The 19,760-nt window shown below is 48.9% G+C and overlaps 1 protein-coding gene across 2 annotated transcripts in view; it reads right to left on the bottom strand.

The window, feature by feature from the left end:
* The window catches only part of DENND2A (DENN domain containing 2A), a 107,733-nt gene that overhangs the window by 43,765 nt on the left and 44,208 nt on the right, over positions 1-19,760 (bottom strand). For both annotated transcript variants that reach the window (XM_075007204.1, XM_075007215.1), the window contains exons 2-4: positions 11,158-11,256; positions 8,033-9,256; positions 4,662-4,789 (exon numbers count right to left, since the gene is read on the bottom strand). In XM_075007204.1, the coding sequence (XP_074863305.1) occupies positions 4,662-4,789; positions 8,033-9,256; positions 11,158-11,243 (1,438 nt within the window). In that variant the 5' untranslated portion in view covers positions 11,244-11,256. The remainder of the gene's footprint in view (positions 1-4,661; positions 4,790-8,032; positions 9,257-11,157; positions 11,257-19,760) is intronic.

Raw genomic sequence — 19,760 nt, 5'->3', positions numbered from 1 at the left:
TTAAAGCATGGAAAGCCTGTGCTGGACATGCCAGTGTCTAGGAGCAGGGTCCAGATAGCCTGGCAACTGCATGGTACAGAGGAGGTGTTGAGCCCACTCTGTGTGGTGGGTTGCGGGGGGTAGCCTCGTCCTCAGAGGCCCTCATAAATCCTTTGCAGCTGCATGGTTGCAGGGGCAGGAAGCAGGGGAAGACCTGGGGAGCCCACCAGCGGCATGGTGTTAGGGGAGGAGCTAAGAGAGTACGGCAGCTGCCTCAAGGAGCGGGGAGATGGAGAGCCCAGCAGCAACATGGTGTGATAGGGCAGTCCTGAGAAATTTAAATGGCCAGGGAGCAGTGCAATAATGTTAAAGGGACAAACTTTCATGAAACTTCCCATACTCCTTGTAGGTTGCAAAAAGAGGCATCACCTCCTAAGAAGAACAGAGAGTGAAAAGAAAATATGCTCATAATATGTGAACACAGGGCTGGAAAATGTACAAAAATGGTGTGTGGTGCCATGATGCCCGATTACTTACTGGTGGCTTGGGGTGGCAAGGTGTCTATTGTGGAAGCTGGAATAAATCAGGCCTCCCCAGAAACCTCGTAATAAAAATAAAAGAGTACCTGGCTGAGACCTTTATTGAGGTCTCCAAAAATGATAAGCATTCCATCTGCAGAAATAGTAACAAGCTGTTCCAAGGGGCATCCACCTTACCTCACCCACAACCCACCTGTAGCCGTTTAAAAAAATATGCTAAACAGAAAGAACGCAATATCCCAACCCAGCCACAAGCTGCTTGTAGTAGTTTAACAAATGTACTCACGAGAAGAGCCCTCTCCAGCATTGCTGGACTCTGGAGTATCCTGCAGTGAGGGAACCGCCTCCAGGGTGATGAAGAGTTCTTGGGTGGCGGGATCAGATTCCTCGCCCGTCTGCCGAATGGTTTCAATGGTCTCCATCTCCTCACCTTTGGACTCTCACTGGACAGCCAAGCAGTGTCTCCTGAGGAGTCCATGCAATTCTTGGTGACTGTGGTTGGGTCCCTCCCAAGAATCGCATCAAGCTGCTCATAAAAGTAGCATGTTTTGGGAGATGTCCCAAATCACCTGTTGGCTTCTTTCACCTTCTGATAATTCTGCGTTAGCACCCTGATTTTGACGTGGCATTGATGAGTGTCTCTGGTGTACCCTGTCTCCATCATACCTTGGGAAATCTTCCCATAAATGCTTTTGCTGGTTCACAATTTGCTCAGCACAGATTCATGCCCTACCCACCACAGAAATGAGATGCTGGATCTCCTGGTGGCTCTGTGTTGGGGCTCTTTTGCGACACTGAGAACTCTAATCAGATCTAGCACTCTGAGAACTCATGGCTAGATTCCATCGCTCGTCAGGTCTGCTATCCACCCTGGCCAGAAAGAAAATTAATTCAGATTGCTGGGTTTCCTGTTACCTACTTCCTGTGCACCTGGAGAGCAGTGGAGTTGAAAGAAGCCAGAACAGACACATGTGAGGCATTGTGGGATACCACTGGAGGCCAATAAAATCGATGTAAAGTAATGCTGTTTCCACATCAACATTAACTCAACCTTTTAAATTCGATCTTGGCATTATGCTGCCTGGGAGGGGCATGGCAAGAAAGTTGACCTTACCACCCCTTAAAATTGACCGAATGGTATTTGCAATGATGCCAGTCACATTTTAAAATCGAGCTAAGGGGCTTACAAACGACTTTATGCTCTAGCATAGGCAAAGCCTACGCACATCTCCCAGCCTGGCTAGAGAGACACGCACTAACTCTGCTCGAGTGAGCATGCTACAAATAGCAGTGTGGGCATTGTGGCCCGAGCTAGTCATCAGAGCTCAAACCTAGAAGGTCTGGAGGACGTGCTCTCATGCAGCTAGCTTACCTCACCGCTCACACTGCTACTATTAATGTACTACCACGTGTCTGCTGGGACACATACTCCACATCAGTGGTTCTCAGTCAGAGCTGTGGAGGACTTGTGCTCATGCAGCTAACCCATCTCACCACTCACATGGCTACTATTAATGCACTACAATGGATCTGCTTGGAGAAGTACTCTTCATCAGTGGCTCTCAACCAGAGGTCTGAGGTCCCCTGTGGGGCTGCAAGCAGGTTTTGGGGGAGCTGCCTAGGATGGCTGGCATTAGATCTACTGGGGCCTGGGGAAGAAAACCAGAGCCCCACTGAATGAAGCTATGACCTGGTGCTCACCCAGGGCTGAAGCCTAACCAACTACGCTTTGTGGGGTCCCTTTTGGCCTGGGGCCCCAGGCAGCTGCCCTATGTGCTTCCCCCTCATGTTGGGCATGACTTTTATATGTAGAAAGACAGCTGTGGCACAGCTGAGCTGTGGAAGTTTAATAGGATTTTTTTTTGGTGGGGGGGGGGGCCTCAGGAAGAAAAAGGTTGAGAACCCCTGCTCTAAGCGGGATACAAAAAGGAGGCAATTCTAATTCTGAAACCTCTTCTGTGTGTGTCTGTGAGTGTGTGTGTCTCTCTCTATGAACATATGGACTCTATTTCACACATATTATTATCTGTGGATCATCCCTAGCAGCCTGTGGCTGAATGCCAGACTGAACAACTCCACGCACCCCACTCACAGTGGAGGTTTCTAGCTGGAATCTCCCAGGCTGTGCTTTTATGAAACAGAAAATTGCAGTTTTGCTGGAGCCATCTCTGTCAGCCTTTTCCTCCTCCAGATTCCATGACAACCACACCGGGACGGCAGGGGTCAATTAAAGATCATTAACTCCAGACAGAGCCCAAACACTCAGCAAGGAAACAAAAACCAAAGTGTGTCCCAGTTGCCGACTATTATCCTTAACCTCACTTCCCCCTAGTCTTTTCAATGAAAATGCAGGGGGAATAGGAATTTCAACATGGCATCTGAGTTCTTTGAGAGCCTGGGGAGAGAGGCGTGGCTCTTTAGGAATGGAGAGATTTGCCAGTGCTTTAACCCTGGAATATGAGCCCTGTTATTCCAGCTGGAAGGGTGACACATGCATAATTTGGAGCTGTTAGGCATCCTCTGTCCTTTGCCCCCCTCCCCCGCAGCCAGCTGGGCAAAGAGGGCACATAGCTCTTGCAAAAGAGGCAGGCAGTTTTAGATTTACAACTCATGCTGATCTCTTTGGATCAGGGAAAGGCCAGGGCATCTCCGGCTTGTCTGTAGGAATCCCAACGGGATGCATATCCTTCGGGAGACCTCTCTAACCAACCACCAGGAGAGTCTGCGAAGATCACAGTGGCACTGCCCTGCTGGTTCCGGAGAGCGTGTGGCTCTCTCCCATCCCAAACAACACAACCCACCTCTGTAGGATACAGCAGCACCGATTTCCTTCCTCTCCAGCTAAACTCTGCCAAGAGGTTCAATTAACTCTAGTGCTGCAACAGTTAGACTCAAACCTCTTCAGGATGGGGGATGTGTTCTGCTCTTCGTTCTGTAATGCATTGTGTCATTCAGTGCAGCATGGAAGTGCCGGACAGTGTTTCCCAACCTTCTTTCACAAAGTACCCCTTTTTTTAAAAAAATCATAAGTACTCCCAGACTTCTCTCATGTACCCCTAAGGCAAGACCGAGCAAAGTGGGGGGGAGCCCCCGGGGGGGCATGAAATTACATGGGGGGCACAGCACGATTGGCTGCTGGGTCTCAGGCTCATCCATCTCATTAAAAATGTTGAAATATGTTATTGCTTTTATATGTGTATATTCACATTTATATACTGATTCTTAAAGTCTTTACATTCTACAGACTTATTTTCTTACACATTCCAAAAGGGTTTTATTTTTTCATGTGAACAGAACTGAAATTTCTGTTGGTTTGGATTACATTAGACAGGTGCTGGGGGGCTACTAACTCCAGGGACAAAAAGTGGGGCTCATCACGAAAAGTTTGCTCACCCCTGCCCTAAGAGTACATGTACTATGAGTTGAGAAACATGGTTCTAAGGTAATCTGAGGTCTTGAAACAAGTGTCATTCAACCTGCCCCGATCACTGTACCCTTTCAGGAGTCAGAATTGTTTTGCATACCACCAAGTTACACTTCACTTAAAAATTGTTTACAAAAACATGCAAAAATATCACAGAAAACTTCTAATGAAAACTTACTGACTTTATACCATTTTATAAAATAAATAACTTGGAATAGAAATATTGCACTTACATTTCAGCATATGAGGGAACAAGCACTCGAAACAAATCACTGTCTGAATGAACTTTTAGACTGTACTGACTTTACTAGCATTTTTAGGTAGCCTGTTGTAAAACTAGGCAAATATTAAGATGACTTGAGGTACCCCCCGGAAGACCTCGGTGTACTTACCTTTGGTTGAGAAACACTGGGGTAGGATAACAAGATAAGCACTTAGCCATCCCCAGACTAACTCTGAAGGGTGGAATAAATTGCAATGCCCCAAACATGAACCCAAGGATTGTGGAGCCCAATTTTTGAATTTGATGGCTATCCTTCCACACAACCCTTTTTTTCCTGCTGGCTGGTGTTTTGTGTGTGATGCCCCTCTGTATGCTCTTGCCTATAAATACACTGTCCTGGCTCAGGCCTTGGACTGCGACACATTTTTACCCAAGATCCCCAAGCCTTTTAAATTGTCCAAACCCCCACCACCCAGCCCTCTCTTGCAGCTCCTACCCAGAATGTCTTCATAGACGTTTTCCTCAGATAAAGTGCGTGTGAGGGCCAGCTTGGTCTGAGCGTACCAGTCCACCCTGCCATTCTCGGATGATGACTGCAGCAAGTCTTCGAACTCATACGACTTCCTGTGTCATTCGGGGGAGGGGAGGGGAGGGGAGGGGAGGGGAGGAAAACAGGAGACAAATAGGATGGAGAATGACACAGATAAACAGACTTTGGAAGTCCAGTAACTCAATAACATTCACGAGTCTCCAGCAAGTCACTCAGCCAGCCACTTGAGCTCTGGAAGAGCCAGTGCTGCACAGACCAATGTATGAAGCAGTGTCAACATAACAAATGGGACTAGTCTGCAAATGTCAGGGTTGCAATGCTTTATCTGGTGTATAATGATTCTAGCGCACTCTACAGCTGTAAAAAACTATGGTTACGGTTACGCTAACAAGTTTTCCCGGCAAAACCCCGGTTTTGTCAGCAAAACAAAACCCAGTTTTGCCAAAAAACCACAGCACTTTTGCTGGCAGCGTTCTGCCTCAAAGCTTTGAGGCAGAACGTTGCTGTCGACAGATTTTGTCAACAATAAAGCTGTTTGGATGCCCTGGGGGGGCCTCCTCTGGACAGACAGGGCATCCAGAACAATGGGCAGCCCTGCCTGCTGTGCTTCCGGGTGCCTGTTTTGTCGAGAGAGCAGACAGGTACGCTGGCCGCTCTGTCGACAGAACAGAACACTCTCCCGATTGGCTCTTGAGTGTGGCCGCACTCTGCCAGCAGAAGTTTTGTCAGGAAATCTCCCCACAGGGAATTCTGTTGACAGAGTGCTGGATTGCAACGACAGCCTGCAACGCCTAGAGCAGGGCTCAGCAACCCATCTGAGGCGGTGTGCCAAAATTCGACCTTTTGACCTCTACGTACAGTTGGAGTGCCAGTGATGCTTTTCAAAGTCACTAACAGTCCTGCTTACAACAGCTTCATTAATAAATAAATGAAGATGCAGAGCTTTACTGGTTAGATGGCAGCACTGGCTGGTCTTTTATTAATTCACAGGTGGCGTGGCTTTGAGCAAGCTCCCAGCTACGTAGGGGAGGAGGGGCATGGTTGAGCTCCTCCCTCGCATGCAGATGAAAATAGGTTCGTGTGCCACTCTTGGCATGTGTGCTGTAGGTTGCTGACCCCTGACCTAGGACATGATCACACTGCAGCCTGAGGCCTGACTGCAGCTGGGGCCGACACACCTGCGGCAGTACAGTTAAAAACAGCAGCTCAGTCTTCAGTGTGGATTGTGAAAGCACGCCAAGGACTCAGGGTACCAAAGCACACTAAGCCCACGTTGCCCCATTGGCATTGCTATTTTTAGGTCTGCTGGCACAGGTAAAGCTAGTGTGGATGTCTACCCACATTGCAATCACTCCTCCAATTGCATTGTAGACAAACCCTAAGCAGTGCCTTCCTCCACAAGCAGCATCACTGATTATTACTCAACATGGGTAAGAGTTGTCAAAAATCAGACCTCAGATGAGAGCAGGAGAGTAACATGCATGCACTGAATGAGGAGAAGGAACAGCAAGTGGAGCGTCCTAGCGAGCTGAGCATAAAAAAGCATAAAGTCTTTTCTTCGTCCAAAGGAAGTCAGGAATATTTCTTTTTAAGGTACACTCATCCCTCGCTATACGAGCACAATTGGTTCCCAACTTTCTGCTCGTAGGCAGAAACTCGTAAGAGGGACACTAAATTCCTATTAAATTACACGTTAACGTCTCTGATTGGTTCCTAGGGCTCCTAACTCGGGGAAGGAGTGGCTGCAGGTGGTGCTGCTTTTGAAAGGTGAGTGAACCTTGGGTTGGGGAGGGTTAAAGGCTGGGGGTAGTTTGGGAGGGAGGGTTAAAACCTGGTGGCAGGTTGGGTGGGGGTTCAGGCTGCTGCAATTTGGGGCCGCGGGGCAGGCGGGGGGGGTCAGTCTGTGGGGCCACGGGGGTTATAGGCAGCAGGGGGGTCACGCTGCGGGGCCGGTAAGGGGGTCTGGCTGTCACAATTTGGGGCCGTGGGGCTGTGAGGGGGGTCAGGCTGCAGGGGGTACAGGTGGTGCGGGGGTCTGGCCAAGGGACCGACAGGGGTGTCAGACTGTGGGGCTGTGGGGGGTCAGGTGGGGTGGGGGGTATCAGGCTGCAGGGCTGCAGGGGGTACAGGCAGCTGGGGTGTCAGGCTACAGGGCCACAGAGGGAGGTCAGGCTGTGGGGACGTGGTGGGTACAGGCAGCAGGGGGTTCAGGCTGTGGGGCTGGTAAGGGTGTCTGGCCGCCACAGTTTGGGGCTGCAGGGGGGGATCAAGTGGCGGGGGGGGTCTGGCCGCAGGGCCGACAGGGGCATCAGGTTGCCACAGTTTGGGGCTGTGGGGCCAGTGAGGGGGTTCAGGCTGCAGGGCCGCAGGGGGTACAGGCTGCAGGGAGGTCTGGCTGCTGCGGTTTGGGGCCACAGGGCCCGTGGGACAGGTGGTCAGGCTGCGGGGCCAGCAAGGGGTCAGGCTGCAGCAGGTTGGGGCTGCGGGGCTGGCGGCAAGGGTTCAGACTAAGGGGGTTGGAGCCATGGGGGGTTAAGGCTCATATTAGCAGGGGGAGTTCACTCGTCAAGTGAACTAAGGGAGGTATATGTGTGCCTCTTTTCAGCAAGTACTCATAAAGTACTCATTGAAGGAGGGATGAGTGTACATCTACTGCAGAGCTCAAAGAGGACAGCGCACTTTTCAGGCAGATTTTCCCCCCATCCTGCCCTTATAAGGGTGGGCGAGGAAGACAGGGTGCGAAAGTGAACTCCAGCAAAAACTGAGTATACAAGGAACAGACTTCAGCAGAAAGGACAGTTCTACTCTGAAAAGTGACGCTATAAAAACAGCACAGCAAGGTCCCACCCCTTACAGTCTCTCAATAATTCCTGATCAGTTGTACTCATTCTACAAGCAATTTCATCTTTAAGCTGGCAACATCACCACCTCATCCTCGGGTCAGACAGTCAAGCTGGAATCATTCATCCTCACTCACTGCCACTAGTAATAGGATCCCTCTGTCAAAGTCATTACACCTGTGAAAACCTGTTGGCCTTCAGTGTGTTTGCACAGGTGTAATGGAGCAGATGATACCCTGCAGTCTCACAATTACCAACATAGCTGATCAGGGAAGAACGCTGCTTCACTTTCAGAGCCCTGGAGAATTTCGGGGCGCGGAAAGACATCCTTTCGCTAACAAACTAGGCCGAGAGACAGTAAGTTAGACCCCCACGGTGCTCCTTCTGTGGAGGCTCTTTTGAGGAGCAGAATACGGCACCACTAACACATTAATCAAGAAGTGCTGTCCCAGCATTAGAACAGTAAAGCTAGAATACCTGTGATCAGCATTATTCTTATGTTTCCCATTCCATAGTCTTCTGCTCACAGCCGAGGGAGGAGGAGAAGATGGGAGAGGAGGAGGAGGTATAGATGGCAGAGGGGGCAAGTTCCTCTTATTTCTAATTGCCGGAATCCATCCCTCTTCCCCCTCATGCTTGAAAGTCCGCCTGGGCTTTGGAGGGGGGTTGACGAAAAGTTTCTTCTCCGGTACTCCTGGTTCTGTGTACACATTCTCCGCACTGCGACCCTTGCATTTCACTTGAGGTGCTTTCACCGCTTCCAGAGTCCCAAAAATGGGCTCACTGATTTCCGAGTCCAAGCTGAGGAGCCTCTTGCTGAGTTCAGACCCACACACACTTTCCTGGTCCTCTGGGGAGGTCTGTGCCTCATCTGCCTTCTCCTGTAGACAGTGTGGGGAATAGTAAGCACCAGGCAATTGGGGCTGCAGTTCTGCTGATCCTTCCTTCAAGGCCTGCTCCAGTTTCTTGACCTGACTCAGTACTGAAAGGTTCTCTTTCTGGACCTCCCACTTACCACCTTTCACCTCTTTGCATTTTCCAACACTGGAATCCACCCCCTCTTCCTTCTCCTGCATTTCTGTTTTCCTCTCTGTTCCCTGCCCCATGCCCTTTGAAGCACCCACTCTCCTTTCATTCTCTTTGCCTGTCCCTTTGCATTCCAACTCCCAGGTTATAAGCCTCTTGGTGTCCACTTTCCTAGGCCCCAGAACTTCCCCCCAGCTCATCTTCTGCACCACACATGGCATCCTGGGCTCCTCTTTATCCCCTGGTTCTTCCTCCTTCCGACTTCCCACAGGAGAAGGTGTTTCCTTTTTCCCTTCCCATTCAGAAATCTTGTCCTTGATGCTGAAGGGCTTATTCCTCAAACTGACTTTTCCAGGTGACTGTAAATTCTGAGTGCCCCCTATTTGCCTCCTTATGATGTTGCTGCTCTCCTTGACATTAAGAGCCACAGATGGGTCGCTGATAATCATTTTGGGACTCAGCATGTTCTGCTGAAAGTAGTCCAGCCTTGGATCCAGCATCAAGTTCTCCACGGATTTCAATGGGCTTTCCACCACAGAAGAAACTTGTTTAACTTGAGGTCCTAGACTCAGGGTGTAACCGGCACCTTCAGAATAATTTTCACTCGACAACCCAAACCAAAGTCCTTCTAATTCCTTCACAGTGTTGGTATTATTTTTACTTGCAAGCTTGACCCTACATAGCAAAGAGAAAAAAGAAAAAAATCACTTTTGCTGATCATTCTAGGATTGGTCATCAATATACTGGCTCTATCTGCTCTACAGAAGTGGGTGAGGTTGGCAGGAATACTCAAACTGACATTCTCAGGGGAAGATCGGGGATGCTGGAACGCACTCCCTTGTGCTAGGATAGAACCCAATTTGATGCAAGGCCTGCCTGTCATTCCAATGGAATGGGGTCAAGCCCAGCTAAAGAGTTTGCAAGGCCCAGGTTGGAATGCTGACAGTGGGGCCCATCTGGTGTGTGGGGCCTAAGGGGCAACACTTCACTGGGACTGGACTGTGGGGCTCGGAAGGCATGGGGCCCCAGTCAACCACCTTGCTCACCTTGCCCTAAGGCCAGGACTGAATGGTGTGAGAGTCATGGGATTAGAGATTTTTGGATTAAGAGAGGTCATACTAGGAACAGATCAATTTACATTTTTATATGTATTTTATACAGAATAATACATTTTTTTTACTTGGTGCATCAAAATAAAAGCCAGAATGGGCTCTATTTTACTTAAGATTTAGTAGCTAGCACATGATTGTTAAATTAAGATGTACACTTCAGATGTTGTAGGTATTTCTCTAACATCTGTTCATTAAGTCCTTTCAAAATAGACTGTTTGGCTGGCTTAAACATCAAGAGAAGGCACAACAGAATCCAGTGGCTGGCAGATGAAGTTAGCAAAGTTCAAACCAGAAGTGAAAGGAGAGAAATTAACCAGTGCAAAAGATTTTCAAGGGATGTGGCAAATACACCATCATCTGGAGTCTTTACCTCAGCCCTGAAGATGGTATTGAGATAGATGCTGGAGACACCTATCAAAGCGAGCCCTTCTTCCCTGGAGATTCATGAAACACGGAAAAGAACCTCAACCACAGTGATCCTCTCCCCCAGTAATTTCACCTTCCAAGTTTTCCAGAATGCACAGTAAAACACTGTGGTTTCATGTTTATTATCTTTATTATTCAGTTGCACAGCTGTAACATCCAGAGGACCCACACCTGGCTGCACTCAACACACATGCACTTCTACAGCTCGTTCACTCCATGATCTCAAAGTGCTTTGATCAACATCAGTCAAGCCCCAGCTGGGAAGACATTGACATTTGTACACAATCTTTGCAAACCCAAAGCTCTTCCGAGCACTTTGAAAAACTGTAGGGACTCGCTTATGCTAGAAACACAGCACCAAGGTAAGTAGATCAATTTTAAAACTATTTAGTTATACACAGATGACCACCCTTATGTCAAACTAATCGAAATGCACTTACTCCAATTTAGTTTAAATCAATAAACTTGATTCATGGAAATTGGGTGAAGTGTGTCTACACTAGGGGTTGACACTGACACAACTAATTAGATTCAGTTACAATTGTGCAAAAAACTATGTGTAGGTCAGCCCTAGGTTTCACATGGGTAGTGCAGCATCTAAGCAAACCTGTAAGCCACTATGCATCCAGCCCCAGCTCATACCGAGCCACAGACATTAGCATCTGCGGTTACCGAAAGGAAGAGAGATACTAACCAGACTACCCATTGTTCCCAGGTCTCACACTCCTTTAACTGATGCCTATTTCTGTGGAAGGAGGGACTTTTGTGTAACCTTTTGGACAAAGGGTGATGCCTCTGATGGGATGCACCCCTCCCTGAACCTAGTATTACACTGTCGTCTTATCGCAGGTTATTAGATTTACATCGGGATGTGAGATTTAAACATACAAGCGGATAGCCTAGACTGAGACACCAGCAGAGGTGTATGATGCTAGAGGCAGGTCTTGGTATATGAGAGTGCACCAGTAGAAAGTCATAGCTCCCTCTCCATGACCACCCACTTAGGAAAAAGAAAAATAAGAAATTAAGACTTTTCACCTCTCACTGCTTGTGCAGACACCGTTTTCAGACTTGCTGCTCACGTCGGCTGCCTCGCTAGCTGTCATCATGTCAGCACCTGACATGGTGACAGGTCACCTGTAGGGAGTCAAAGCAACACTTTAATGATCACGTTTTGTGACAGGCTGACAATGACCAGTAGTTTCCTCACAAAAGCTTATGGAATGAAGATAAACTTTACTGAATTAAATTAAACCTGATTGAACGAGGGTTAGTACCTACCGGGTTCCATTGTTTTAAAATGCCATTGCGTCTGTTTTGTGGAGATACTGGACCTTTCCCAGGAAGAAAGTGATGCTAGTATACTTCCCCTGTTATCAGCACTTTGAAGTGCCTCCCCACCCCCACAGAGATGTGCATACACTAATTCAAATAGGGCTCTCCAGGGACCACCTGCAAAGTAAGGGGTTTTGGATAAATAGCCTGGTCTTAAGTTGACTCATGGCCTTCCTCTGCACATGGAGGTCCCCAGCCTTATGGCAGGGTGGAAGGACAGGGAAGCCGCATAAGAAGAGCTTCTTCTTCCAGGCTGAAGCTGTGATGACTTTGTGACCACAGAGAAAACTCCTCGGGTGGCATGTAGAAGAACTGCCCCCTCCCGTCAGACCCCTTGTTAGGATAGTGTCTGGTAAGCATATCGGACACACAGGCGAGGCCTCTTGTTTTGAACCTGTTTTCTCAACAGTGCTTTTACCATACTAATAATAGGGTCACATATGCTTGCACAAGAAGAGCTGTGTGGTAATCTACACCCATGGACTATCACACTGTTATCTATCTCCAAAGAGAAAGAAGGCAGGTGTGTTAAGGCAGCTGGTCTGGGCTGGGAACACCAGTGATGGCAGGGAAATACCCCTGTCAGAAGAGACAGAGACACAGGTCTCCTTCCAAAAAGGGAGACGCTGAGCACCTGAAAGCCTGAGAATGGGTGAATAAAGTATGGTTGCCCTGAACTGTGGCAGGTAATACTGACCATTCCAACATGAAAAATCTCCCCTGTCTCTCCTCCCTCCAGGCACCCATACAAAACCAACCCCTGGAAATCCAGTAGGATAACAGCAGCAAGTCACAGCAGCTCTCTGCCTCACTTTCCCCTTCTGTAAAGTGTTGATAATTTTTCTCCGTCTACTGCCCATGCTGTGAGAATTAGGCAGTCTTTGGGACATGGGCTATTGCTCTGTGTTTGTACAGTACCGAGCAGAGTGGGATTCCTCTCTCAATTGGTCCCAAAGGCATTGCCGTAAGACACAATATGAGTAGTAATAACTAATACAGTGATTTGAACAGGCAATGCACTAAGTAAAAGCTGAACATTATGCTTATAAACACGTGGGAATCTGTCTTCCCACAGGAGACAATTAAAAATGAATTTAAAATAATCACTCTGAGCAAGAAAATTAACAGCCCCATGGCTTATGAAACTACTGTTTTACTGTATATTAGACTGATACTCGGCTGAGCCCCAGGTTTATTGATTAATCTGCTGTAGGCCCCACTTTATGAAAGGGTTCTAGATCACTGCTTTGTACTCTCACTCTAGCAGTTCTTATAGAGTGTTACTGATCAGCCTTGTGGCTTTAAGGTGGAGAAATTCACCCTTGGGATATATGCACTGAAACTAAGGGAGCTGCGGATGAAATACTTTCCTGGCCCAAGGTCCTCAAACTCAGAAACTGTTTTGGTCACTGCAGATTATTCTTTGCATGGTGATTTCTATTTTTTGTGGGGCAGAGATGTCAATCTATCCTCTTGAAGCACCTTCGCAACACAGTCAATGCAACATTTTTTTCTCCTTTTTGCCTTGTCCTGAAAACCAACTCTGTCTCTTTAAGAGCCCAACCATACCAGAAAGCAGTGTCAGTACTTTTCAGGAGAGCATTATCTGTAGCCACTTAAAAGCATTTCAAGGACAGGAAGGAGTTTATTGTCTCTTACACAATACTCTGAAACCCCAAAAACCTCTGGAGTCTATCCACTTGGCTGATCTATCTGATGCTCCCCTGACATGGTTGGAGTTTGGCAGCAAGACCAGTTACATCACTGAAGTTAGCTGATTTTAGTATTTTAGCAAGAAAATGAATAGATAAAATTCTCTCTCATTTCCATGGTCTGCATACTTTGGGGGTGTCAGAGAGAGAAGTAATTCAGTCTTGTTCCTTTCTGAATTTTCTTTCCCTGCTTTCACGCCACACGGCCAACATTCTCTAAGACTGAGTGAACTCTGGATCATCTCAATGAGCACAGGGCAGTTTATTACAAACCATGTCTTCTCTTCCCCTTGGCAGCGAGCCCCTCTGCTTCTCTTCCTCATTAGTCACTGAAGCAACACCCCATTCATTTCTAATGACAGAGCAACTTTGCACAATTGTCAGGAAAACTGACCAGCACATGGAGCAAAAATCTGTTCACCCACTCATTAGCTGCTATGTTTAAGGGCAATGAAAAAGGGTCCACAGAATGACTCACTCAGGCAAGTGGGTGAGTAGCAAAGCTGTAACAGGTCATTCTGCCTTTAGATTGCTAGCTCTTAGGGGTAGGGACTATGTCTTTGTTCCGTGTTTGTACAGCATCTAGTACAACTAGTCTATAACCAGGCCTCTGAGGAGCTACCACAAAATAAACAACAAGAGACTGGGGTATATATATATATCCACTTCATTCAATCACTACTCTGCTGTTTCACTTACAGCAAGTTCTGAAGTTTATCTGGCCTATGCCTGTTCGGCTTCCAAGTAAAGCACGGAGAAATTCCTGTCTACAGCTGCTTTCTGCACCATTCCTTCTTAAGCGCATCAGCCTCCTGTGGAGCTGAGGGAGGCTAGGCTCAGACCGTATGAACAGAGCTTCTCTAGGCAGGAGGGTTCCAACCACAGAGATACCACTGAGGGCATGATGCCATGTGTATGTGTGACTTGAACCTGTGGCTGGACCAGCACATCTCTTCCTGGCCACAGGGCCGGTAGTAGTGATTGGAGAACAACGGCAGGGTAAGGTAGCCTGAGCTGGGCACCCAGTCAGGGGAGGTGTCAGGGCCCGCCAGGAAAACAGTGAATCATCTGTTCCTAAAGTTAATTCCATGCTGCAACCTAGGCAGACTTAAGCCCTGATAACCAGAACATTTGCTGCTTATTATGTAAACAAGTATGTCCATTAATCAGCAATGCAAATTCAGGCACTAAGTCATTTGCATAAAATCCCCAGATGGCTATAACTTCATCCTTACTAGGGTATGATGTGTGGTGAGTTAACCCTGAGTTTGTCCAACAAACCATAGGTGAGACCAAAGTGGCTTTTCCCGCCAGCCCAGTTCTTACGCAAGCACATTGTAAGACACGGGGGCAATGAAAATGCACCTGCACTAAAAGTAGAGCCATTCGAGGGAGTTCTCAACAGCCCAACTATCAGATAATCTGCTTGGGGCCAATTCTAACCCTAACTGCCCTGCAAAGGCACAGAGAATGTCTGACATCTCACATGTATGGGCACTCTGAGGAAGAACATAATGTCAACCTGATGTATTTCATCAGCAACATTATGATTACTTTCTTTATCAAACAAAACTCTAATGTGGAGAACTCCAGAGGACTAGGCAGGGGGGCGTTCTACTGCTGTATGAAGAGGGACACCAGGCTATCATGGCCTACAAATTAGCAAAATAAGTGAGGCAAGATATCAAATCCCAGTTGGACAGCCTGCCCATTACAATGCACCTAGGAATCTTAGCCATTGTTTGGAGGAACAAAGCAGCCATAACAAATCAGAAAAGAAGAAGGAGAAGAAGCTCTCAAACCTGTTGACTGGACTGTGGGAAGGAAGCAAAGTCTCAGAACAGAAGGCTGTCCCCATATCTCCCACATGCACATGGCCTTACAGTTCCCAAGGTCATGTGATAGGGACTTCCTGCTGCCAGGCTGAGTGAGACCTGCCCTGACCTCTCCCTTCCAAACAGAACTCCTGCCTGCTTTGTGTTTGCAAGGAGGCGTTTGTTTACTGATCTATCATTGGCATGCAGGAAATGGCCTGGAAATAAGCTGTAATCATCTGTCACCAGCAGCAGTTGTTTGGTTTTCTTCTATTTTTAAGTTTTCCTTTCTTTCCTTTCTCCCCAACTTCCCACTCAAAACACAGGAGTAAAATAAAGCACGTGCTCCTCTTTATGGAGGCTGGATGCTGTGGGCAAACCAGAGCTTAGCATTTCAAAAGGGACTAGTGATTTTGAGTGCCCAGCTTGAGGTATCTTAATGGGGAGGTTGGGAGTGGGGGCAGCAAATTACTATCACTAAGTGCTGAGTATCCACATCTTGAAAAATCAGGGTCCTCCAAGCAGTCTTGAATCAGGCTTGCCAAAAAAGTTCACCCAATTTCACTGGAGCCCCGTTGGGACGAGCCACGCGGCGGCGAGCCGCATCAATTTCGAAGTGCCGCGGCCACCCGCATGCTAATGAGGCGCTGAATACATATTTCAGCACTTCATGAGTAAACTTAGAAATGGCCATTTACATTTTACATTTACATGGCCATTTTGAAGTTTGGGGCTAGCACAGACATAGCCTGAGAGACGTGTTTATGTGCTGGGGGCTCATCCGTGGTGATGACAACTGAGCTACTAAACATTCTGTTTCCCTTGCCATCCCACACTGACCAACCATGGCAACGTTCCCTTCTGCAAGACAAGCGGAGTGCGATTGGTAGGGGGCTCACTTCTGGACATGGGGGTTCCAATCCAGGTCACATGACTAGAAGTCATCACCATCTGTTCAGTTGCCTACATGAAAGAGTTCAGCTCATTTCCTAGTGGGTTAGTCTTCACATCCTCAACCGTTGCCCTCCTTACTAGTAGACTGCGTTGAGGGCACGAACTGAGTAGGCCTGGAGATTAAGCAACTCTCTTATCCCTAAAGAAGAGAGAAATCTTTCAGAGGAAAATGAGCAAAACTTATTGTGGACAAGATGGAAACAGACCTGGGGTTAGTTTACCCACACTGTGGTCAGAGTAAGTACTTAACCTTCTGCAGCTTGCTAAACAAATCCCTGAAAGATCAACTACAGGACAATTCTAATTAGGTAAGCCATAGAAGGAACAAAATAGTTAAACAGCTCCCTCTCTGTTAAATAGCTTAGTCACTCTATCTAATTAAGTCATGGAGTTTCTATTCCCAAATATGTTCAAGCAACCAAAATACGCCTCTTAGGGTTCCCTTTCTCCTACACTATTTTTGATGCTATAAAGAAAGCGCCTCCCACGTATGGCCTTGTGGTTCTACAGATGCTCCCTGTGTAGTGAACCTGAGCCATACGTAGTCTTGAATGGAGTGCCAGGCACCAGAAAAAGCAACATTTTCAAAAGCTAGAGGATAAGGCAACGCCATAGGTGACAAGCTTCTAGGAGGCAGGGGTTGTCATTCCTGTTCTCAAAAATAACGAGAAGTCCTGTGGAACCTTACAGACTAATAGATATATTGGAGCATAAGCTTTCGTGGGCAAGGCCCCACTTCCTCAGATGCAACATTTGTGTTCTGTCTTCCATTTGTAGTCTGTAGTTTGACATTTGTGTTCTGTATTCCTACCGCAGTTAGCACAATGGGATCCTGCTCCGAGACTAGGCTCATGGGCACTACGGTATTACAGTCTGGTCTGGTACCCTTGGAACCTGAGTGGTCCCAAATGAGGGATTTTGCTGGACCAAGAATGGTTAATGCCCCTCCCAGCCTCTGCTCCCTGGTCACCACCACTGGCCCTCCAGCCATGGCTTCCCAGCCCTCTGACTGCAGCTCACTGCCATCTCCCCAGCATTCCAGGCCTGGCTCCGTGCAGTTACCAGGGGATGCTGGTGCTCAAGACCTAGCCCTCTTAGGGGCTGCCAGCAGATACTGGCTCCAGCTCCAGCCCTGCAGGGCTGCTGGGGGACACTGGCTCCGGGTTGCTCTCTTGCCCTGGCTCGTTGGTCCAGGAGCATCCCTGGTCCTGTTGGACCAGGAATGTTGGCAGACCAGAGAGTGCTGGTTTTAGGAGGTGCCACCTGTACAAATAATAAATACCATCTCACATCACTGGAATAATGCCAAAGCTCTTCATTTGCCAGTCTGCAAAAGCTCTTGTTCACGGAGGGGAAAGACCAAAAGAATTTAGGAGAGGCAGTCCCTGGATTCTCCTCTAAGATGCACACAGAAAGGGTCTATCCCCCTCAGTCATTTACACTGGAAGATGTGAAACCACATCCATGTCCTATTCAGGTCCATAAGAATCCATAACAATACACAGCATTTATAGAACACTTTCAAACTTCAACGTGCTTTACAATATAACATGCAGAAAGCAACAGCCAGCAGACAACAATATATAAAGAAGAGGAAGGATGCCAAGAAGACAAAACACTAACAGGAAGATCAGGAGCAGGACTGAACCGACAGTTAGGAACTTGAATTCAGATCCTTCCACTCCACCCTGTGCTCAATTTAGAGGCTATTTCCCTATAGGGGGAAAAGAAATCGCCCACACAAAGCCCTCTGTGGGGCCTGCATGCAGGTTCCCAATGGTCTAATGAGCCTGCTTGCTGTGCTTGTGCACGTATAGGTCAGAGATTTCATTTCCTCTGGGATCTCAAACAGCCGCTTGACCTAGATTGTATCAAATCACAGAGGAACAGAGAGGAAGTCTCCAGGGTAGGGATATAAGCTCCCAGTGCTCTAAAGGTAGCACAGCCTGGAGTGAAGGACAGGGAGCAAGAATCAAGTGGCAAACTCCCCTGATGCAGCTGGAGCTCTCAGTCGCTAGGAGATGCTGGCTCTAGGGGCCCAGTGTTACCCTGCTACAGTGCAGACCATGGTTAATAATCTGGGTCACCAAAGATGTGCTGGGACCAGTCAGCAGCAGGGATGTTAAAGAGCGAGTAATCTGGCCACCGAGTAACCACCAAAATTTCTGTCGGTTACTTGGTTAACCATCTCCCCCATACCCTGTTGTTCTGCACTGAAAACACTGAGCTGGCATACAGACTGGTCCAGCTTCTGGCCCCGCCATGGGGGATCAGGCTCCTCCCAGAAGAAGTCTCTGCTATTATAAAAGGGGAGCCCTCTGTCTGTCCATCCGTCCATCCCACTCTAGTCATGAACATGCTGGAATGCTCTGGAAGAGTCCAGAATGTCACCAGCCTCCCACCCCACAGCTTCCGCTGCCTCCCCCATCGCCTGTGCTGGTTCCCCAGCCTTCCCCCCACAGCCTCCGCTCCCCCCACGCCCCAGCGTCCCCTGCCACTGTTGCCAAGGGAGCGCAATGATCAATGGTAATGGCTCCCTGCCCACCACAGCGCCCACAGGGCCTGCCCACAGTTACCTCCCCTCCACCCCAAAGAGATCGCTCCACTGCCAGCACGCATGGGGGCCAGATTGGTTGTCTTACCAAGCCGGGAGCTTGCTGGCTGCCCCTGTTGCCTGGTGCAGGGCCTCCTGGCAAGTGGTGCCTGTGGCAGTAGGAGGGGTGACCGACTTGTGCCTATGGCAGGAGGGGTGAGGGGAGGGCCACCCAGAGAAGCCGGTGGGGGCACCCTATTGAGCAGTATTGGTGGGAACACAGGGGAAGAGAAGTGCACACCTCCTAGGGCTGCTACCAGTCTCCTGTGGGGGGTCTGGTATGCAGCACTCAGAGAAGCCTTCTTCCCTGCTTCGCCCCAGGTTCCTCCCCAGGCAGGTTGGCTGCCCAGGCACCGGGTCTCATCTGGGCTCACCCCCCGACTGGCCAGGAGCAAGGACCATGAGTTCCAGCGTCAGTGCGCCACTGGCAGAGCAGGAGGCTGGTGGCAGCTGGTCCACAGCCAGGGTGGGGTCCAGCCAGGGTGCAGCCACTTGGAGCCGGCATAAAACCTGGTCACACATGCTCTCTTCTTCAGCTGCCCTCAGCCTGCGCCCATGGAGCCGCCACAGGCAAGTCTGACCTGGCCCATGCACTCAGTGCCGCTTACCTCTTCCCCCAAGAGATCCCTCCGCTGCCAGTGTGCTATGGGAATCAGACTGGCTACCTTACCAACCTGGGAGCTCGCTGGCTGCCCCCATCGCCTGACCCAGGGCCTCCCAATGATGCCACCACACAGGTACTCATTGCCCCTGCCCTCCCTCCTACCGCAGACACCAGTCACCCCACTCCCCTTCCTCCCACGGACACCAGTCGCCCCACTCCCCTTCCTCCCATGGACACCAGTCACCCCACTCCCCTTCCTCCCATGGACACCAGGCACCCTGGCCCCTGTCTTGCCACACACACACACACACCTACTGCTCCCCCCCACACCAAGGAGGGAAACCAGCCAGGTGTGCTCAAGGCAACTGGCTAGGTGAGGGCTTCTTCCTTCTCCACCTCACACTGCACCCCCAGAGGCTCACACCACTTGCTGCAGCTGCTGCAAGAGAGATTTCAACCCACTACCCTAGAATTTGATTGAAAAACCAGCCGATACGTACGTTGGCTTTCTTATTAGAAACAACCAATTATACGTGTGCATATAAGAACTTCAGCTGTAGCTGCCACAAAGGGGTGGGCCCCGCTAGTGTCTTTTAAATGCAGAGCAGCAGGGATAGGGATGGGGGAAG

The sequence above is a fragment of the Carettochelys insculpta genome, chromosome 1 (assembly GCF_033958435.1).
Source record: "Carettochelys insculpta isolate YL-2023 chromosome 1, ASM3395843v1, whole genome shotgun sequence".
NCBI lineage: Eukaryota > Metazoa > Chordata > Testudines > Carettochelyidae > Carettochelys > Carettochelys insculpta.
This window is presented reverse-complemented; position numbering and strand designations above follow the sequence as displayed.